Raw genomic sequence first — 24228 nt, 5'->3', positions numbered from 1 at the left:
ATGTTCTATGTACCTTCATTATTCTAAATTTGGCTCTGTGTTAAGATGTCAATGCTGTGTTAAGATTTGGGGGTGGGCGTTGCAGAAAATATTACTTTAAACACATTTCTGGAGCAACTTCTGCACAGCTGCGAAGTGAAACTCATTCCAGTCATTAAGCATCATCCACATCATGAAACTGACTGAAAAAATACCAAGATGTGCAGAACTGTTATCTGGGCGACAGGTGGGAAATTTGAAAAATCTAAATGACAAAACATTCAGTTTTGACAATTGTTGTTTGGCTTGCCAAATAATAGCATCAATGTTTCATCCAAATGTTGATGACTTAAATATTAATCTGCAATTCAAGAAATGTTTAAATGAAAAACCCCTGCACTAGATGGTAGATTTTACACTATTGTGCCTGCACAAGCACAAAAACATTTTCACAGCAATAGGTTTCTAAGGAAAAACACAACCTTTGTGACTATTTATGCATGTGTTCCAGAGGTCGCCTCTCATTAAGAACAACTCAACTGTTACCAAAATATTCACACTCACACACACAAACACACACTTGCCACATTACACTTACTTATGTCTATTCCAGCACTGCAGTCCAACCACCGTCTGGCAATCAGTAAAGACGCTTAAGGGGTAATGGTTTCGGCCATTTAATTCAGACCACATTGTTTCTGTGGTTTTAACTACTTTCCACTTGGCAAGAAAGGCCATTTACAGCAGTTGGAAAACGAGGATTGAGAATTTGAGAGTGATCATTACTGATGCAGTAAGCTGGTCACAGATAAGGGGAGAAAATGCTTATCAGGGTCTCCCCAAAAAAGTTCATTACTGAAAAGAGGCAGTATTCCATTGAGTTCATTGAAATTAAAAAATTTTTAATTTGATTTTTTTCCTGGTGTCTACTAAACAAACACGCCTTATGGGAATTCAAGCATCCAAAGGTCTTCTGTTTCAGCTGCTGTCAATATTTACACCATACTGTTTTACAATACCCAAAACATTGTTTCAAGGTAAAGGTTATTAGGGCTACAATATAGTGATATGAAAAAGGAGTCAAAGGTAGCACGTGTGGATTTTGGTTAGTACCATGAACAGAAGACTTTTAGTGGGGTTAACGTGAGCGACAACCCATGACATATTTTACTACTTAGAATTGGACATATTAAGGATTTATTCAAGCATGCGGAATGTAGTGCATTACCATATTTTGTTTGTGCTTCAGCGACTTGTGATTAATTGAGAAAATGAGACTTTGAAATTGCCCTCCAAGAATAGTTGTGTTGCATATGAAATTGTGCTTGAGTAAAACAACGGAAGAGCAAGTATCGGTAGTCAAAATAGGTTTAGAATAAAGCATATTAAGAATAAATTGGACAACAAACAAACAAAAAACAGCAACAATAATTAGACAATGGTTAACACTATTTAAAGTAAATCAAAAAAGCTTGTTTTGCAGTCAGTCTGGTTTGTACAAACATGTCAACAATACTATTAATTAAATACAATACAAATATTACTAAGCTGATTTGAGCTTACGATATTCACAAGGGTCTAGTTCTTAAATTCAAGTTTTTACACTCAGGATCAAGCAACTTTTTAATTCAAGCTTTTTTATATACCGTAGTTGTTAGCCATTTGTACTGTTCCACACCAAGGTATGCGTACCACTGAAGAGGTCAGGAAAGCCAGGACTTAAAATAAGACAGTGGTTGAAAGGTGATATTCATTTGTGTTTTGCACATATGAAAAAAGTGAACATGTCCCACTTTGACTACATCTGGAAGAGACTCATCAAAATGTCTCCAATAACAACAGGAAGTCACAATTTGCCTTCTGAATATCATAAAGCACAGTGACGACAACATAACAACATTACGCAAATTAAGATGGCAACTTTAAAATTTAAACCTGAATACCTGTTTCATTCTTAGGCCACCACTAAAAATGACCAGACATGATTGACAAGTCTTAAGAATAGCATTGTATGTATAAGTCAGTACATGAAACCCTAACTTACTTAATTATGAACCATTAAATGGTCAGCGTGCTTCATCAAATTGGAGTCGCGCCTACTACGGCAAACGTTAACTTTGTGGACTGATGAGGATGGAAAGAGTTGACAGAGCGATGGCAGAACTGCTGCAGTACTGTCACCTAACGGGTCGATGAGAAACCTTTACACAGCAAGGTATTTATGAGGGAGAAGTTGGATGATGCAGGCAGTAAAAGAAAAAATGAACACGTATATCCAACCCAAATATAACTGCAACACCTCAAAAATCAAAGTCTTTTCTGAGAATACAAATAGTCTCTTTCTATCAAATATTGCTCACTAATTTGTAAAGTCTTTATTTGTGCTAAAGGGCCACTCTAAAATGTGCAGTTGTATTTTACTGCCCGATAAACATACTGATTCATCAGCGTCTTGATATGCTACAAATGAGGTGGATGCATTCGCTCGCAAAAGAGAAAAGCTTGCAGATTTCATCAGATTTATGAACTATATTTGATTTGCAATGGGATTTTCGTAGAAAACAAATGAGACCTTTGAGCTCAGCTCATGAAGAGTGGATACAAAGCAAATGCGTTGGTTCTTTCCATACAAAAAAAATCATGAATTCCAAAAAGCTTTTTTGTTGTTTGCAAAAGGGACATTCTCTCACTCGTGCACTTCATTATTCCCTCTTACGTAACGACAACAAGCCCAGTGACTTGTTCAAACCATTCATGTCTCATGAGTGTTACTAACGTGGCTATTCGAGTGTTTTTCCCTCTTCAAAAGCACACAAAATGAACACGCTGAGTTCTGTGAATGTTTAAAAAAAATCTAAAAGAATACTAAAAATTTAATTATATGTTCAAGTTTTTAAATTTTAATAAGACAGTTGAGGCAAATGACTCAAGACTTTAAAAAATAGGATATTTGGAGAAATGATTTTGGTAGAATATGTTTGAATGTGAAGTCTGTAAATCCAAAAGTCCATCCATATACATGTTCTATTGTCGATTATCCTCACTAGTATCACTGGCTTGCTGATGCCTATCCCAGGTGTCTTCAGTCAGTAGGCGGAAGACACCCTGAACTGGTTGCCAGGCAAATGCATGGCGCAAAGGGACAAACAACCACTCACATACCCAATCACACCTAAGGACAATTTAGATTGTTCAATACACCGGGGGTCAGTGCCAAATGTCGGCAAAGGAAGTGGCTCTTCTGATCCCGTCAGGACAAACCCCGACGAGACGAAAAGAGCTGCAACCTTTGCCTTCATCTGCCCTCACAAGCAGTACAGCTAACAATATTTAATGAATCTACTACGACAAAAAGAACTCTGGTTATGCAATGACTCCACTTGCCTTGATTTATTTAAATTACACAATGCATTTACCTTCAAATAATTTACGAGGCGCAATCGTATTGATAAAGCACGTTTAGGTTTCACAAGGCATTTAGTTTGTTTTAACAAAAAGCACATCGTTAATGGGCCCGGCCGTAATTGTGCGCCAGTCGGAAACAACGTTTTATGATCAGTTCGGTGGAGATCAAAGGTTTCCCCATTAGAGTCATATTAACAGTTGAGGGATTATCTTATTCAAACGTGTTGCAGACTCTCATGCAGATGCCTTAACGAGCTCATCCTCATTAGTGGAGGAATTCAACTGCATTCATCGCTATTTAGCCTGTCAGAGAAAGTGTGTGTGCTAACGTCCGTGTTTTGTGTGTATACGGCGGTGGTGAGGAAGGGGCTTCCAAGAAGGAGGGCAAGCTAAACTGAGATGGAGGAAATTGAAGAGGGTCGGGCAGGAAACTGGGTTCATCACGAAGCGAGGCAGCCCTGTCACATGAGCACAAAAGTGTATCGTTGTATTTGACATGACAAGGGATAATGGAAGATCACTATCTTTAACAGCCCAGTAAAATACTTTCAAACCGAGACAGAGACATAATTTGCGATTCTGGAACATTAGATGAATTTGATTTTGATAACCAAGGACAACTGTGTGAGTCACCATTGTAAAGTTCTCTGATATTAAGCTGCCCTTGGGAAATGAATATACAACGTTTTTTTTTTTTTTAATTAAAATCCTGCTCATAATACAGGAAATGATTCATTCAATTTTAAATTAAATCCTGCTTAAAAGATATAACAATAGGGTAAACAATAAGCATACAACTTTTGAAGATGGTTCTAGAACTAATTCCTAGCGATAAAACTGCTTCATTGTACTGCATTTTTTGAGAGTGGCCTTAAAATTCCCCCGGTGGTAGCAAAGGCAGAGGATATTTAAAATGAATTCCCTGACATTTCAGTGGAAGTAAATTGCTTTGCAGACCCCAGGGTGGGCTCCTGCAGGAGTTCAAGAGTTGGTATTGCATGCAAAAAAAAAAAAAAAAACTATCTGTGCTGGACAGAATTAGAGAGCTCTGAACAATAAGCACGATGCATCTATAACAGTGCTGGATGACATTTATGATCAGATTCAAAACTACCAAATTGTTTCCCACCTCCCCACCAAATTATTTTAAAATGGCTTAAAATTGGGGATTGGTTCTCAGGCATAAACTGAATAATGTTCAAAGGTGAACTGCCACTGGGATAACGGCTAATAAGATTTAACTCTGGTGCCTAATTTTATCTCTCCTTAGAGTGATGATGGAGCACTGTGACCGGACGGGAATAGCAAACAGGTTTTTCTGACCCTGATGGAGGACCACCAGGGCTATTTGAGGAAACTAATCCACTTAATTTCCCTCAAGTTTCAGTCTTTTAACATTTTCATCATCTGCTCTCTCCATAGAGTAATGTGCTCTTTTGTCTCTTTAGCCACAGCAGGGAGGCCAAAGCCTCTGCACCTGAGTTTAATGGACTGTTATGAAGCTCTCCCCAATGTGCACAGTGGCGACATTTAGAGAGTGACTTTGAAAAAATGTCACGTGGGTTATAATTTAGGTGATAAGACTTATTGATAATGAAGAGTGCATTTCAAGGAAATAGTGCTCCCTTCCAATTGTGTCATCCATGTTTTGACCGTTGTTGCAAAAAAACAAGTTGAACGCATTTGTATTTTACACACCCTTTTTTTCACCTTTATCTTGCTTGAATGAAAAAAAATGCTGTAAAAGCATTCATTCCTATTTTGAGACCATTGCAGGAAAACATTTTATTTAAGCATAAATCACTTTTTCGAACTTGCCGTGTTTAATTGCATATTTTTTAATAGGGCTGGGGAAAAAAAGGCAACAAAGTCGGGTAAGATGATTTGAAAAACAGATCAACTAAAAATACCTGCTTTGAAGCTCCACCGAACCATGTTTGCGTAACTGTTTTCTACACAGAATTTTCTTGCGGATGTACACAGAGTTGCAATTGCGGAAAGGGAGAAAGACTCCTCCGAATAACAGGGGATATATCACAAGTTTGGGATCATTTCCAAATAAAAAAAGAGTAACAAAAATAATATTCAATTATTGCAAAGTGGAAAAGGTATAACCCACTCGTACTTCTGGGGGGAAAAAATGCAAAGACCGTCCCGACATATGGCTTCATTGCTTGTCTTGGTAACAGCAATCACTAGTATGCTAATGCTGATTGTGATTGCTAAATGGCTAACAAAGCGAAAGTAAAAAAACAAAATAAAATAAAACTGAACTTGCAGCAGTGAGACAAGTTTGAATTTCTTTTCTTGAGGGCCATATAACAACAAAATCAAGTCACACTAATTTTGATCAAAATAATGAAATCTACCTCTGCTTTAATTTGAATGAACCCATGCTCATGAAGGGCACTGAGAAACAACATAGCAAGTGTCCGCTACTGTGCAGCTTGATGGCTTGTCAAAGAAACAGGAAATGCCGCAAGTCCTCAGAGTGTACAGATAGCAAGCCCCCGTCTTCCTTCACTGCCTCCACAATCTGACTTGAAGCAGGTGACAGCGAAACTAACATAGCAGCACACTGCCTCTGTTGTGGCAGTGAATTGAATGAGCCACCAATTTATCAAAAAATGTTTTTTCCCCAAAAGGTCAAATACAGTATCATAAAAAATATTCTGATTTAATTGAAAAAAAAGTTAAAACATATTGCTGAAATTGAAAAAAATATATACAATATATAAATCCTAAAATAACTTCAGCTATTTTTCTTTTTTTTTTTTTAAATGAATTAGCTGGCTGATCTATATTTAATTCAATATAAAGATAATCAAATCAATGCATCCTGAAACCAATTACAGTATATGGCCTGAGTCCTCTTGGTAGGCACTAATGATTTATAAACTGAAAGGGCCCAGAGAATGTCAATCATAGGTTTTATTGAACCCTTTGTAAATACTGTAGAATAATTTTAAAAAATGCTGTATATTTAAAATGTGATTATTTATACATTTGACAGGAATTCTTTTAATGTCATGTTGCACTGAAGTGGCACCAACGGGCAAAAATATCCTGTACAAACAGAAAATTGTGACAGCCTAGCCTACCAGGAACAGCTGCTTACTTGGCCTGAAAAACATTCACTTGAAACTCCTTGATAGCAACGAATAGCTGCTTTTTCGTAAGAGTTTGCATGTCCTGCGGCGGCCTTTCGGGTCACAACCTCACAGAAGGGAACACATCTGCCTGCAGTCCAATCTAAACCTCGAATACAGCTGCTGGATTCAGCCCACTGAATGCACAAACCACACGGCTGCATGGTGGCGGGGATAATTTCAAGAAAGCTGACCGCAGCTATTTCCTTGAGTCTGACAACGCAATCAGCATCGTTCTCTATACCGCGGAGACTCAAGCTTTATTCATCTGAGCAATTACAAGGATTCAGCGATACTTAATATTGATATTTTACAAGCGATTCAATATCTCTTTCCCTAGATAAAATGTTAAACATGATATTGACTTGAATGCCAAAATATACTTTTAAAAATAGGTAAATGTAATATTGTCACATTCCAATGCATATTTTGACAAAGCTTTCTTCTTTCCCTCATCGGTTCAACATTCTCAGAATGAAGGCAACCACGCTGAAATCGGCTCCATCCTTTCTCAAACTGATATTCAATTTTATACCTAACATGGATTTATTGACAAATATAATCGCTATTTGATTCCGTTTTTAATGTTTTCAGGAGACAAAAAATCTGGCCCCTTACCTTAGGAATGTTTAGATATGTCAGTGTAAACAAAGACAAAAAAAAAACAAAAAACAAGTGACTTAAGAAACAAGTAGTACCAGTTGTACAGTACTTATGAATTGAACAAGGAAGACAGAACAGTCTTAAAATAGACCAAGTTGGCCTGATGCCAAAACTGGGATTAAAAACGTTTTAACCAAGATGGACCTGTGTGTGTGTGAAAGTGTATGTGTGAAACTGAAAGAGATTTAGGGAAAGGAGGATATTAAAGTCATGTTCTAAAAGAGTACAGGGTCATGGTGGACGCTGAAGTCAGCACAGGCCTAAGCTATATCCAAGATACTCTAATTGCATATTTCCTAGAGGTGCAGTGGAATTAAGTCAGGCTTGTTGGCCCTGAACTCTCAGGGAATACTGAGAGCTACAGTATACAGTAGGACTATGAAGTAGTTTGTATGTGATGAAATCCACTGGACAACTCAATAATTGCCCTGCACTTAACAACAACAAGAAAACTACATATATGGAAAGAGACATTCAGAGGTTACTGAGAGATTCCACAACAGTTCAAATGCAACTGGCCAAACTTGTTTTGAAAAAAAAAAGTCTTAAATGAGAGTCTCTGCAAATGATTTGTGTCTTGTCAGACATATATCTATGTATGACTTAAATGAGTCCTATCTCTTGAAATCTGTCTGCCTGTCTAAGGATGACAAGGAGTCACTATGCTCTTTATTGACATTTGTACCACATGGACTATAGAAAGAGAGAAAAAGACCGAGTAGCATTTACAAGGTAAAACTCGATAGATCATCTTCATACAGCTTGATGTCCCTGTGACTAAAGTTGTACATATTACTTAAACATATTAATGCCTGGTATAATGCAGCCAATTTTCAGAGACATGGTTGCAAGAGGAAAATGGAAGACAAGCAGATAAACAATATGAAAAATCAAATGAACAGCCCAGAACACCTTTCAAACAAATTAACAATGAACTCCAAGGTCAAATTAAATTAGTGTCATATCACACTGCTCATTGTTTTTCAAACTGAAGTGGAGATCTTGAGATAGAACCAAAGGAAGAAACTATTGGTGAGATTAAATCAGAAAAATGTGAGGCTGGAATTTGCCACCATACAGGCTTGACAAAGTCTCTGGGAGAATGCCGACGTAGATAGAAGACACTAACGGTGCATTTTGGCAAGGCGAATCAACTCCATGCTCACAAGCAAATCAAGAAAAGAACACAAGTCATTCTTAAATAAGATTTACAAACCAGACCTACATGAGGGAAAGCTGCACTAAAGGATGTTTAGTGTTCAAAATGCACGGTAATGATCCGGGCGGCAATGTATGCACCTTCCCAATCTATCTACTCTATGGCAACAAACTGCAGCTGTTCGAAATTGACTAAGGCATCCAATTCCATCAGCGGCACTTCACTATCAGCAAGCTCATTATTCACAATATAGAAGATGGGCTCTGTTCTCTAACAGGCATCCAGGGATTCAATATTGCAGACACACTGGGGGTGGGGTGCTATGAAATTATTTACAGATTCTTTTCTACATCAGCACCAGGCTATTAACACATCCTGAAATGCTATTTTCATTTATACCATGTTGCCTTTAGATATGAGACTTTTTCAAGAGATGTTCAGATTTGGCTGGTACTTTACTAACCACAAAACAAAGAAAATTGTGTCTTCTATACTTTGAACAACTACAAAGTTGTGTCGTTTAAATTAATACTAACATTGAATGAAAAATGCCCTTTACATGCTAATTCTGAGGATTGACAATCCACAGTGTGTTTGTAGATTCTTAACTGTGCCATTATTCTACTCTGTACTACCTTAGCCTGACCAAATATGATGGGTGAGATACCAAATTGTTATGTAGTCATTTACATTACAAAAACAAATGCCATGTGAAAGGAATATGTCCGTGAAGTGGCATGCATGCTCACAAAAACATGTCATGTGGTGGAGTTTAAGAAAGCTAATATTGCCACTCAAATTATAGCACATTCAAATGATGCTGTGATGTCAATTTAACTGTCAATAAAACGACACAGATAAGGAAATACTTTCAAATAAATGGAAGGCAAAATATTTCAACCTCCTGCATCTTCAGCAAACATTTGGGCCAACTTGGGAGGTAACCAGGAACATTACTGGAAACATTCAAAAATGAATAAGCACCCTGTGCTGTTCTGGGAGGGGAGTACAGACTTGTGCATAGTTCAAAATGAAAAATATGAAAAATCCAGACAGTGGATTCTGTTGATTAAAAAATAAGGTGATGGCAGATTGTCATTAAAGAAAACATTCAAATAATAATTTTTGATTAACTTTCAAAACGGCATATCCTGTTGTTTGTCCATTATTTTTACATTTTGGCTGTTTTTTGGAACGCAATACAATAGAAAATGGCGTCACAGTGCAACAATATGAAGCAACTATTAGATTGGGCATAAACCGGTTTTACTCTACAAGAAGCGGAATGTTAAAAAATTAGGCACTACTACAACTGACCTGAACTTTAGACCCTGTACCTGTCACACTAGCACAATTGCACCTATGTTACAATTGAGTATTCCTGTTCCATTGGGGGGGGCATTTTCAGACATCATAAAATGCTCCACCGATGTACATTCCTCTTAAAGTGTTGCTTCACACAGGCTTTTCAACATTCACTGCATTGTTTTCATTGTAAAAGGCTTATCAGATGTAGGCCCTGTTCAAATTGCACCTCAAACGACTGCCCCGCCTCCCCAAGGAGACGCTGTTGATGTATGTGCTTACATGCGAGAAAGGCCGGATCATTACAAGCCTTGCTCAACACTCCACACACTCCATATCACACAGACCAAGGCCAGACGATTGGGAATTTCTGAACTGAAATTCATGTCTTTTTTTTTTTTCTTATGTGAGTCAAGAGTAAAGTGAGAGAAGGGGCAAACTCTTCGACAGCAATAACAAAACTCATTAGGATTAAGAAGCCTCTTAACAACAGTCTTATCTCACGGCCACTAGGACGCAATGAGTCAGTTCAGTTCAGCCCAGTGAATTTGCTTCCTTCCTCGAAGTGATGGGTTTGTTGCCTCCACCCAGATTTATGCTTTTAGTCAGAGTTCATATTCAGGACCTTCTGAAGGTTGAACAGAAACGCGCACAGGACACATAAATATTAAGAATTATCATTCAGGTTTAGTAGTTGAGTGTCATGTGAGTCCTGCTTTTTTATTGTTTTTGTTTCAAGACATTAAATTCAGTTGCTCACCAGTAAAGGCCCAAGGAACTGATAAACAGTTGATGGGAAAATATTAGAACACTAGGCATATTTTTGGAAAAATATATTTACAGCTTTACAGCCTATTAGTAAAATGATTAACTTATTTGTAATACTATGAACAGCAGGAGGATCATGTTAGAGTGTAGTAAATAAAATAGCTACTTTACATTCCAACAGAAATTCCGCAAATACTTCAATCTACTCCACACATGTGGGTACATGCAGATTCTTGAACGCTTAAGAGGGATCTGTCCATGTATTTCCGTGTCCCCTCAGCACATCTGGCTTGTATTATGGCCCTGCGACCTGTGTGGGGGTTTGCTCTGCCCCAGCCCCCCATTATCACGCAGTGGGAGAGCGGAGTAATGAGTGCCGATGCAATTCTCAAGACCCCTGGCAATATGGGTGTTCACTTCTTGGCTGTCGGCAGGAGACAGCCTCCTGCAGATGAGCTTGTTTTATTTTTCATCTGTTCTTCACTTGCGGCTTACTGAGGAGCACAAGTAAAGGTTGAGGTCATCTTAGAAGGTTGGTTGGTACATGAGCATAAATTAGTAAGGAACATTTGACAAATCTGTGGTTATTTTATTTTCATTATAACGCTTGAGCTGTCCTGTGAGCTTGCCAACATCAGTTCAGCAATAGTAAACACCGTAACTACTGTGTGTATAAACTTTTGCTGCAATAGATTACAATCAGGGTTTTTCTAACTTCTGTTTGTATGCTGAGGGTGTACTGAGTAGAATAATGGTACAAACTAGAATCTACAGAAGCTCCTATTGGTTGCAGTCAGGGAGCATAGTCTTTTTGCAATCTCTAATGATTGGGTCATGATGATTTCTAATCACTTCTCAGTTATTGCACCCATTTTTACCATGGAAAAACATTTTCTTTTGGTGTCGTTTGGGACTGCTACGTACAATGGTGGTAGGTACTGTATCAGGTAAATCCTTCTAAATAATTTCTTTACAGAAACACTGCCAAGCAGGTTTCAGGTATAGTATTTAACCATTGTAGTTGAAGGTCACTTTTGCATCAAACAGTGGCAAAATGAAGCAGACTGTCACATGTTAAGACCTAACTTCTAGACACCTATGTTTAGAAACAACAGTGCTAAGATGGATCAAATTGAAGGTAATCTTTTACAGTAGATGTCCTATTTGGATCTGCTAGGCAGGGGTTTTATTTTGGTTTGCCTTAGAGCACACAATCTTACTGAAACTATTTTTTAATTCTAGGTTCACATAACATTCACATAGTTGTCGGTATGTCAATGAATCAAAGAATAAAGCTTTATTTTATATACATATTTTTCCCCCAGTGTTTCAGTTTTCGGCCAAGCATTTGTTATTTTCGTTTCTCGGTTTCAGCCAAACATCATTCATTTTGGGTGCATCCCTATTGACAATATTTGCCCTATAACTAAGTAAATAAAATGTATTTTTTAAGAGTCAGAGTTTAAGTTAATAAAATGCCATGACAGTGAAATTACTTAACGTCACAAAATGTTACCATTTCAATTTGAAGATTTAAAGTAATAATCTATGTATTAGGATTACTCTGATCAACTCTGATCACTTCTTCATGATTAAAAAAATAAATAAATATTGGTTTAGATATTTACAAATGTCAAAATTTCAAATATATCTTCCTGTGCTTAATTAATTCCAATAAAACAGTAATATTTCGGAGTTCTACATAAGCAGCTGTATGAATAAATAATGCAAAGAATTTGCATTTTCATTTATACACGTATGCACAGTAAAATGAATCAACTGTACTATCAATTCATTTGCTGTAAGGCCATTACAGTTTGGAAACATTAATTCAGGTGTATTAGCTCCATGTTTTCCTCAGTAATGTTTCCACTGGAGTAAACCAGAACAGTCAATCTCTGTAGTTCATTAACGTTCAAAGAAGAGCAGCTGTACTGCTTTGGAGTGAAATGCTGCTTCATGAGAGGTCAACATACGGAATAAGAGCTGACTCCTTCTCAATGACCCTCAGGCCAAAGTCAATGTAGACTTTGCTGCTGATCAATGATAGTGAGGTGCAAGTGGAGCATAAAACACAAAAAGCCAGGACCCAGCACTTTGGAGTTTTAATCCATTTCGTAGCCACACCATCACAGATCATGCTTGTTATATTCTAGATGGCTGCGCAACCCGTTTGTTCAAGTGGGCCGAAGAATGTTGAGTACAAAGCGGCGCATCAAATATTAATGATGATACTGCCTGACTAAATATGCTTACAAAACAGGCTTTATACTATGGTAAAATATTAAATGGTGGAAATCTACAACTGTTGACATTGAATGACTTGAGAAACCTGGAAGCCCTCAAGGTAATACAACAAAAATCAGGCAAAATCTGTAGACAAATTTACCAGCAGAGATGCTGTTCTTGAAGTCTAACTAGATTGATAATTGGCACTCTTACGAGCAGCATTGTTTGCGTTTTTTAATTATTGATTACTTGATCATGTTGCCCACTCCCACGTAGTCAGTCGATCAGGAAAATTTTGATTAATGTCCATCCATATTCTAGCCCATCTTTATTGATTTTAATTTCTAAAAAAGGCATGTTGAGAAACTTCATTTATATATTGTATATGCACCCCATGTAATCTTAAAATAAATCAGAAAATGGTGGTGCTTTTCGGTCAGATTAATTGCATTTGGTAGCAGTGCAATAAAACTGAAGCAACACCTTTGTAGATCGTGCAGAGGGGCTTTCTTGCAGCGCTCAGCAGGCACATTCTTCAGCCATCATTTCTGGTCCAATCCTGTTAGATGTCTCTCAGCATTTTTTTTCAAACATCTTATTCCTCCCAACCCAGTTCACAGCTTCGGTTCTCCAGAGTCTAATTATGAATTTTTTGCTGTCAGTCTCGTTCGAAACATGCTGGTTCTAGGCTAGCCAATATAAAACTTTTAGGGCATATCGCTGACAATAAGCAGAATCCACAGACTGAAAATAAATACAAAATAAAATGGCCACTTTTCAGGAAACCCTCAAAATTTGTTTAAATGTCTAAACAGTTTAACAATTAACAGGTGCACTGACCAAACGTAAAGATTTGTTGAAAAAATAAGTGAAATTTAGTCAATTTTCCACATGCCGTTTAACTCAAAAAGTGTGGACTTTTTTTTTTTAACAGAAAAAGTTTTTTTTTTTTTTTTTTCCCCCTGGAGTCAGTCATCTGTTTGTCCTAGTTGAAGTGGCAATTCCTAGCACACTCAGCATTTTGACAGACAGACTGTCGATGTTGGAAAATCCTGTCACGTTACAACATATAGGACTGTGACAATTGAGACATGCCACAACGATGTCGATAGCATGAAGCTAAAAATAAAAAGAACTGACTAATGGTGAGCAAGGTTCATCTGGCTATTATAACTGTAAATGGTCACATGAGAAGGAAGCAGTCATAAGACATTGCTCAGCTCAGAAACTGAAGTTTTTCCACCAACACTAGATTTTTATTTCATTACAAAATGTCAAAAGAAAGTCTTTGTTGGATTCACAGGTCTCTAAATGTTTATATATGTGTGTGTGTGTAGCTAATGGGCTGTTACATGTCTCCCAATAGACATAGAGATTAGTGAAATGTGGAACCAGGGCTTGTCACCCCCACCACCCACCCCCACCCTCCCTCCCAGGAAAGAAAAAACCTGCCACACACCCACACTCTTCAAGGGAAAGCCAAATGGGGAAAAATTGAGAGAGGGATGGGTTGCTGATTTGTTGCTGTCATAGTGAAATTGTCCTGCCAAATATATAAATTTCACAACCTAAGATGAAAAGTCCACTTGGAAAAGAACAAGCTCCAAACTACTGAACATAACCTAGAACATAAACATACATGTACTGTAAGATGTGAAAATCGGAGAGATGTAAGCTGCCACACTGAAGCTTATTTTTAAAACAACATCCCTTTTATTGCAGTCTTTTTTAATCATTCACAAGGAAAAACAAAAGCTTTTCCACTCGAAAAGACATTTCACTCTAAAAAAGAATGCTGTATTTTTTTGCCTTTTTAAGGTCTCCAGTTAAGCAATTAAAAATAGATTTCAAACTGAATAATGGCCCCAAACACTTTTGATCAACCTGTCATGATGTGCTGTGAACTTATTCTTAGCGTTGTAAAATAGCATTTATGTGGCTCAAGCTTGCTGAAGACTTAACCATTAACTCTATAGGTCATTATTTAAATTCATTCGGTGTATTTTTTTTTTGTTGTTGTTCAAGCTACACATATGTGGTGTTTCATTTGAAAAATACATTAGCTGTCAAATGTACTGTTAAGTCATTAAATTGCCATATGAGGTAGAACCAAAAGGTTAATGTTGCTATAGAGCATGTTAAACAGTGACATCCCCTTGATCACAAAATTCATGACAAGACCGAATAGTTGGGAAATTTAAAAACAAAAAAAAATATGGGGAGGGGGCCCTCAGGGTAGCATCAGTAAGACGAGTAGCTTCAGATATGCAAGAAATTCAAGGTCTTTAACGAGGAATGAATCTCACAAGATAAGAGCAAAAAGCACTTACTTTGCGCATAGCTGATGCATTTTCCGCAGTGTGAAGTGTTGATCCCCCATGTCTACTTTGATTCTCTTCTCAGACAACGCAATTGATTTTTTCTTCATTATTTAAAAGTGTCATTTTATTACGCACCTCTTGCTGATGTTAACGTATACTGTAATGCCACATTATGATGTGAATACTAGTAAAATGGAACGCCAAGTCAACCAGATCTTATTTCCATTTGAGGAGCAGAGCAAGTTTGATGATGCGGGCAAGAAAAAGTCTTTAAAATGTAAAACAAGCGTTCGTAGAAGCAAGCTGGCAGTTCATCCCAATATCAAGCCGTGTGAGTCAGCCGATTTCTTAATTGAATTACTTTAACTTTTCTTTAATTATTCCCCAGTTCCAAAATGGACCAACAACTTAACAGTGCATAAGGCTTCCTTTGAAAGGCCTCTTCATTTGAAGAACATCAATATTGATATTAGGCCTGTCAAATAAGTAAAGTTGGAACTGAAAAAAGCAAATGGGATGATAACACAGTTAGTGTTTGCCAGCTAATACATAAAGCCTGTTTAGTACAGTCAGTGGATCATGACTTGTTACGCTACAGTTTTCTCATTGACAAATCTGTTTTAAGTTTACTATATCATTTGATTGATTAGTACTGGCACATGTTTTGATCATGAAATTCCATGGCAATCTTAAAGAAGTAAAGTGATACTCTGGGTTCACTGTTGGACCCGCCATAAAAGGCCTTGGTTAAGAGCCATCTAATGGGGACCATGTAACCAGGACCTATTTTAAAACCGGTTCATTTTTACTGTCCTTTTTATAACAATGCTTTGTAGCCTGAAAAGATAATCGTTAGAAGCTGTCAAAAGTGTTATGATGGTTGAACCTTCCGATGGTGTCTATGTTTACGTACATATGAATGTGAACCAGACATGTGCAAGTGCAAAATCATCTTCCTGATTCCTTGAATGAGTTTTTCGTTCATTTGTTTGTTATTTTTTATTTTCCAGTGATAACTTAAGAATTAGAAAGATAATATCCCTGGAAGCAGGAATTATTTGAACATGTTGGTGTTGGAATGGTTTGAATCAGTCAAGAAAAGTAGGAAAAAAATGGAATGGCAAAATGTAGTGGGAGAAAAACATAGCAGCATTCACCACAATAAAAGGTAGAACAGTATTTGCGTGAATGCTTTTAGCATTAACACAATACTTACTCAAGTCAACCCTGCAAAATGACCTGATCTCAATCCTTCCTTCTTTCCTAATTCCAACACTAATGAGAAATGACATCAGCGAAAGACACAGACTATGTCTGACCAAACATAGCTCACAAAGCACTGTCACCATAATCACAGGTTTCAAATGTTTGTTTGGACAAAATGAGGGGAAAAAGGATCAGGCTTCAAAAAGCAGTAGCAATAATCTAGACCGTAACCAAGCTGCTGAAGAATACATTCCAAGCATAAAAGGTCAACAGTTGGGAGTTATCAATGGCAGTAAACGTACAGGAATAAATTTAAGATGTAAAACACTTGAAAAATGAGATGACATCATAACATCAAATTTAAGAGTCCTCAAACCAGTCCTGTTGTACAATAAGATTGACAAACAGGCCATTGCGAAAAAGCACAAGATAATTATTGGAGGTGACCTCACTTCTTTTCATTGTCATTCTTTTTTTCTGCCTCAAACTACCGGAGTCCCATGCTGTGATTCTGTACCAATTATTTGGCAAGTCTGAGATGTATTATGTTGCCCAAAAGCACTGAATATACCTAAAAGTGATAAGTGATTTTCTGTTAAATATGGCCCAAATTTTGTAGATAATACAGACCTTACTGAAACACAGGGAAAATGACATTCCTTGGCCACTTGTTTAGATTTACATCATGCTGCTTTGAAAATCAAGTGGAGCTTTCTGAATAAGCAGGCGCAGATGTACTATAAAACGGCATGTTAAACTGATTAAACTGGACCCAGAGGATACATATGCAACTATATCACTACTCCTAAGCATTGTGCCGATTAGTGTTTACAGTTGATACCAAGCCAGGAACCAGGAACTAATGGAAACTAAAATCTCCTTGGTTCGATTTAATAGTATAATTTGCAACCGCATGATTATTAAGCAGCCATTTTTGTTTCACCCTACTCCAGTTGATATGCAAACCAGACCACTATGAAATAAAATGTTCAACTTACATGTCCGTAGTTGATGAACCCATGTTTATTGGCAATTAGTTCTGCTTCCTCCTGACCTCCTGGTATGTGGACAGCCCATGTGTTGGTGTAGACCTTCTGACTCAAAACTGGTTGCAGCCCAGAGACCAGCAAGATCAAGGTGGACCATAACATCAACTCCACCAGAGTGAGCCTATGGCAACTCGCAGGAGGAGATGGAGGGTCAACAGCCATGGGATCTTCGGAAGCAGCACAGTCTATGAGCCTTGCACCTTTCCGCCAGGCTAGGGCTGCCCACGGAACTTGTCGGGGCATGGAGAAATGAAGAAAGGGAAGGTCACAGCTTACCTGATGGAAACCACAAGAGAAAGAGGAGTAATAAATACCAGAGAGCAATTTTGCCAAGTTCAAAAAGTACCACACACTACAGGTACACTTTAATTGAAAATAATTTGCGATTAAGCTGAAAAGTAGTTGTCATTTAATTGTTAATTGTTGCATCTCTAAAAAAGGAGAAAAAAAGATTTGTAATTATTTTAAATTCAAATGACTTTTCAATTAATTAATACAATAATCGATTCTAAAAATATTCGATAGTTGCAGCGTTAGAGTCAAGTGCAGTTGGGACAATACAAGTGGCCAACTGAAAAAAACAGCTGGTTAATTTCTTCTGCTATTGTTATAATGTGGATACAGCTGGCTTTAGGGGATGAACTTTTCAATTTTGAAACCTCAGTCTGTATTGCCAAAAGGTACAACAATAACAAGGCTTTGAGCAGGAATTCTGGGAGCCAACTACATTTTGGAAGACTTAGATGAAAATGTGAACAATCAAGACCAGACGCAATATTGTTTGGAGAAACCCCGCACACACAACTTGGAAACCACAACAAGCAGGAGTTGGCATCACAAACAAGGAATAAAACACAAACTGGATTTCATGAACAACATGCTATATTTTGTATTCCTGTCAAAGCACTCTGAAGGAGCAGTGAAATGAAATGCCGGTTGCATTTTTAAAGTGTGTCAAGTATCTGCATTGAGCACAAGGTAGATTCCCATGCTTTGAATAGGACTGCTCAAATTCACTCCTTCCTGTATTAAGCAGTCAAACGTGTTTACCTCGTTTCAGTCTTTCTCAACTGTGGTAACATATCACCGCTTTCATAGAATGGTCCTGTCTCGAGGGACGGCCCACCCAAAAGATGAAACGATGGTTTTTCTTTATACCATCAAGCCACATTCAAAGTGCGTCACAATACGTTGTCGTCGTTGAGATGTGTTGAAAAGTGTCTGGACATGTGAAAGTATTTGAACGTGTGCTGGACAGGTCAATATTTACACTGTAAAAAGTTTATTGGCTACTGTTGTTTAACCTGAGTAATGGTTTAGCTGTATACGTGTTCAAGTATGATTAGAAACATTTTATTTTGTGCACATTTTTGCTCATTTTATATTTTGTTTGAGGTCACGTATCAGAATGCAAAAATTAAATTGCTGAATTGTTCATCAGCAAAAAAAATATTCATGAGTAATGCCTTGATCAGATGACTTTACATTACAGACTGTAAACACTTGATTTTATTAAAGATGCACAGAAAGCACTTTTCAGCTTTTTATAATAATTCTTTGAGGCCAGCCCAATTACAAAACAAAAACTGTTGTTGTTGAATTGAAGGAGAAATGACTTTGTTTCACTGCTGAGTGGCTTTAAAGATTTTTTTTAATATCCTCTTTCACACAGACTGACATATATCCATCCATCCTTCCAATTATCTTTTATTGTCGAGCTAGTAAAATTGAGCAGATTTAAAATCATCTCAGACACATGCAGCATATTGTGGATCTGAGACCATTGTACAGTTCATGTTCAGAGTAAACAAAGCCAGCCTGAGCCATTCGACCGATCAAAGTCACCCTGCATTAGATAAAAAAAATAATCTAACACCAATATTACATGATCACTGGATAAATGTGTTACACTCATGTAAGAACATTGTACATTGGCGGTAAATGTATTGTGAAAAACCTTTGCTAACAATATCCAATATTTTAAATAACTGAAACTACCTTTTTGACAGATCTCTTGTTTTCAGGGGGTTTTAAACAAGCTTTCTATAATTACTAAAAGAAAAAAAACATAAGGCCAATATTTGTAAATATATAGTCAAACGTCTCCTGTGAAAAGAAGAAACAAATGAAAACTGAAATTAATATTTGATTTGGTTTCAATAGTTAGTTTTCTATTTATCACCTGAGATCATAATGAAAAATCAAAACAACTGCTGTCCGTCCATTTTTTGTCAAGACAAGAAATCACAAAAAAATTAAATACAAAATACCCAAGTTAAAAAAAAAAAAAAAAGAGGAAACACAATGCAAATTCGTAGAATAACTTACTCAACTTTGTCCTCTGTCCTTTGGTGCAGTGAGTAAACACGTCCACAAACCTCTGTTTGAGGTTAGTACGCACTGACTTTAAATACAGATGTCTGTGACTTCACCAACAGGCTCAGCCACTCAGTTGTCTAACAGGAGGGTTCAAAAGCATCCGCGCACACACCCACGCACACATACGCCTAGTACTGGTGTGTGCGGGAACGCTTGCGATCCACACAAGGCAAAGCCCACCATCTCATTGTGAGTGGTCTCGTGTAGGAGCCCAGTAAATGATACCACATGTCAGACAGTCAACTTGCAATAGAGGAAGTACAGGAAATCATAATGAGTCTCATTAAACGAGGTGGATAATGCTAACCTTACGAAATTGGGATCACCGGATAAATATGTACATTTCCAAAAAAGTAAAGAAAAAAAAACACTGTTACTTTCTAATTATCTGACATCTACTTCTCTAAGACACTGAAACAATATATCAGTGCAAATGTATGCAAGCAGAAATAGTATTTAACAAACTACTGTTTTCTACAAAACATAAATGGACCAACTCAGAGCTAACAAGTCAGTATTCTACCAACAGCTCAGCAGACCAATGCTTGCCTTAATTTCTTGTTTTTTTTTTTAAATAATGTGAAGTATTTTTCAATAAATGTTAAAATGTGCTTTGTAAGGTTCTAGGATTTTATGATGTTATATGGTGGACTTAAATGATAATTCGTCGCTCTGTAATATAAATTTTCACAATCAGCCATTCTGTTCAAAATCCTAAGAATCTTAAAAAGCTATCTTTTTTTCTATCGCTACCTGTCCAAATCTGTGCCTATCCCTGTTGACTACAGGCAAGCAATAAGACACGCACTGAATTGATTACTACCCAATCACAAGGCACAGCAAGAATCGTGGCTGAAACGACTTGTAATTTGAGTACATTGATTTAAAAAAAAAAAAAAAAAACGCTCGATTCTTGCCATGGATAAACACTTATCACTTGTTATATTATACACGTTTCAAAATATACAAGCCAATCGCAGCAACAGTTGTAAATGCTCCGCATGACAGTAAAACATGTCGGAGGAAGCCAACTTTAAAATAAACATGAGATAACCAAACAATATATGAACAATGGCATGGCGCACCTTTATTTTGAAGCTGTTCCGGGCAGCGTGTCACGGCGTAACAACTTGACTAGTCTCTCGCGTGCAATTGTTGCTCCCAACTCCCAATATAAACAATACAAAATTGTTCTGATATCATGTTCAAATCACCAATTCAAGACACTAGCAAATGACCTAATTACGCTGACATTGACATTGGCCCTTGCCTGCAGTTGCCATTGTTTACTAGTGGATCAGGCTCAGTTATAGCTGTGTCTAGAATGAATAACCCACAAGCTAGAAGCTTGAGTGCTCCATATTGGCTGGCAAAATAAATGTAATCAACTCTGCACACTTAGATACTGACAGCATGATTCAGTTGCCATACCTAATGATCACATTTGAACAAACCATGCTGACTTTATATATGCTGTTCTACTCAATAAATCCTTCTTATAAACCAAAATTGATGGGTATTTATCTAAAATCAAATGTTCCTGAGAAGAATCTAGTGTGCTGCTCGGGACATTTAAAAAGTTTAAAAAGTGAAAAAAAAAAAAAAAATGTTGGAAATGTGTTATTTGGTCTTCTGTGTTCATATATTTTCAACCAGGTTTTACCCAAATACTCATTATTCATTTAGAATTCCAGTAGGATATCAGAATGGAAATTATTGCTTGATCGCCGCAGCACTGTCTAGAAGAAATCACTTCAGTACAACCATCACAGGTAATAGGAGTTACAAAAATTGTTTCTGTATATATTACAATTATTTTCTGATCAATGCTTTTCAAAATTGGAAAGGGGCAGTGGAAAAAAGTCTAGTTTCCTTGATTCAACCTGTAGATTTCCATGACTTAGAAAATTTCAATGTGCAAAGACAAAAGTGAAAAACAATTTGAGAAAGCACATTGGTAGTTTTAAAACTGTTTTGGACAAATGTGCTATGAAGTCAACAATGACATTCCTGAGTGGTAATTTTGGGGAAAAAAACGGAACCCTTAACTCCACGTTATACTTTTGTGTTTCATGGTGTAGTTATGGTTGGTCTCAGAGGAGCTGGTTATAACAGTGAAACCAGATAAATGGATAGTTATTCGAGGTGTTACAGTGTTAGGCAAAAATCTGCGACCCAGGGGCATGTGTTTGCGTGTTCGTGAGTTTGATAACAAAATAGAATTTTTGCATTAAGAGCATCGTAAAATCAGTAACCCTGTTATAAATTGTTTCCACTTTATTCCGAGCTCAGGCGGGGTCAATTTGAGAATACAGTAGTTGCGGCCAGGGATGCCAGAAGGGCAAGAAATGACAAATTCTCCACAAACTGTGATTCACGGATATAGGAAAACATGACTATGAGCACTAGCAGAGGAGTTCAGTAACAAAAATTTGGAGCACCAACTTCATTCAGACGTCTGGATTTCATTTTCAAAGTTGAATACAACATTTAGGTAGAGAAACCTGTTGACAAGTGAGCTTTCCTTGAAACATGTCTCATATTTTTAAGAAAGCACAAGCAATAGACCAGAGCGTCACCTGTGTTGAAATCCTAATACAATGCTTGCTAAACACATTAAAGTCAAGCCAGACAAAAAGGCAACACCAGCGTTATAAGTGTCTTTTAAGAATGCCCTAAAATGCACCTACCATGCCACATAAAAACAACCCGTTCAGCGGGAACACTTATTCCTGTTTAAGATTTGTAGCCCTATTCTGTGGTCGAAGATGTGTTGCTTGGTCACTTAATGGAAACATTTGACCTACGTTAGTGTTGTGCTCTGAGTGACATTTTAATTCCCACCTTTACAACAGCAAAGTTGGATTCAAGGTGGGTCGACTGGTCAAGCCTGCAGAGTGGCCAATCGACCCACGACCCAGGAGAAGTCATTCAAGTTTCTGGGGTCTGTTTTTTTTTTTCTCCCTTTTTAAAATGCCTTCTAAATCTAGACCCAAAACGAAGTAAACTCTGCATTTTTTTTTTTTTTTGGTAACAGTGACAAGTCAAATAATGATATCAGGTAACCACGAGCCAGAAAGTAAAGAAGTGAAAACAAAATGCCTCCGAAGCTCATTAAGAGGAAAAAAAAAAAAACAGAACCGATGAAACAAATGAATAGTCATCCTAAAAAGCGGACTTTTCTACCAAAATGAACTGTTATATCAGTGGTAGCGGTATAAACATGATGATAACGGATGCTACTGGTAAGTTCATTCTATTTATTGTTGTTTTTTTCTCATGATTTACTTTGTCCTTAAACATTCTGAACTCATAGTTATGAGCACTGTGTGTGTGTGTGTGTGTGTGTGTGTGTGTGTGTGTGTGTGTGTGTGTGTGTGTGTGTATACTACCTGACGTATTCAATCCAACTCTGACATAAATAATATTTTGTTTCTATGTATGTTTGAATTTCTTTTACATTGTTTATACTCAAGTACTGTTTAAAATGTAAAGAAAATAAAATAGACAACAAATAAAAGGCAGTTTAAGAGAGCTGTGTTTCGATAAGAGAATTAAGTTGTTATTTAGGACTCTAGAAAATTTGCCCCACAAACAAAATAAAGAGAATTTGAGACAAAGTTGTCACTTTTATTTAACGAACAGCCTACCAAAATGTATTGAAACCTGACCTGAAAACCGAGCGTTACCTAATACTTGAAATGTCCTACCCTTAGTTGAATACTCCCAGTAAATGACACGCAATTTTGTTTAGCAGAATCAGGAACGGATTTCATGACAAATAAAATGAGAGATGAACACTTTTAATTCTACAGAACCAAGAGCATATCTGGTTTTCGGGAGCACATCGTGAATTATTTAGCAATAAAATCCAACTTTCGTCTGTTCTTTAGCTCTTCCAAATGCTAAGCAATGCGTGTTTGAGATTAACTTCTCTGGTCCGTAGTCCGTAAAATACCACCACCGAGATGGTCGCTATGGATCGACCGATATGAGCGTGTCGTCGGTCTCACCTCACGCGTCAAGCCCGTGACACCAGCACATAAGTCATCTGCCTGGCAGCGATCTCCGTCTGCGTGACGAAATCCACAAAAAAAAGTGGAACGCAAACTCGACTTCGACTGTAGGGTAGCTAGATTGACTTTAAAGACTCGCCCCCGCCTCCTTTTTTTCGTTTCACATTCCCTTGCTAAAGCGTATCACGTTTTTTTTTCCCTTCAAATACAAGAAAGCCGCGGGTCATCACCCAATCAAACCCGACACAGTCGACGTCACGTCGGCGTGTGTGAGATCGTAGTTCCGAGCCACACTGACAGCCACCTGGCTCGGCAAGACCACAACGTTCCAATCGGGTTCGCCGTCCCCTTGGTACCGGGAAAGCCGATCGTTGACCAAAACAAGTCCGAATGTGTTTGTCAGAGCTAACGGCAAACTTACGAAGGGCTCAACTTACCAGCTTACGTTTACATGCTGCTCGATCCGGCGTGTTGTCTCGCACCCAGCGGTGCTAGAAACGACGACGGCGCGGAAAAACCACCGAACATTTGATAAGAGAGAATTGCTGGTTATAAATAGTCATGATATCCCTCTGTGGTGTGCCGCCGGAGAGGTCCACA

At 37.6% G+C, this 24228-nt stretch overlaps 1 protein-coding gene across 4 annotated transcripts in view; it reads right to left on the bottom strand.

Moving 5' to 3' along the window:
• Positions 1–24228, bottom strand: part of furina (furin (paired basic amino acid cleaving enzyme) a) — a 57172-nt gene extending 32944 nt beyond the window's left edge. For 2 of the 4 annotated variants that reach the window (XR_015865369.1, XM_088413098.1), the window contains exons 1-2: positions 24066–24228; positions 17183–17509 (exon numbers count right to left, since the gene is read on the bottom strand). Coding sequence is in view for 3 of the 4 variants with exons in the window: in XM_088413098.1 (XP_088269224.1) it covers positions 17183–17476 (294 nt within the window). In the remaining variant the exon portion in view is untranslated. Of the gene's footprint in view, positions 1–17182; positions 17510–19561; positions 19613–23625; positions 23727–24065 lie in introns of those variants that run through there. The other 2 variants (XM_088413100.1, XM_088413099.1) reach the window with 2 other exon arrangements.

The sequence above is a fragment of the Hippichthys cyanospilos genome, chromosome 4, assembly GCF_059441005.1.
Source record: "Hippichthys cyanospilos isolate Australia breed blue-spotted pipefish chromosome 4, RoL_Hcya_1.0, whole genome shotgun sequence".
NCBI classification, from domain to species: Eukaryota; Metazoa; Chordata; class Actinopteri; order Syngnathiformes; family Syngnathidae; genus Hippichthys; species Hippichthys cyanospilos.
Note: the sequence above shows the minus strand (reverse complement) of the source record. Positions and strands in the feature narration are given on the sequence as shown.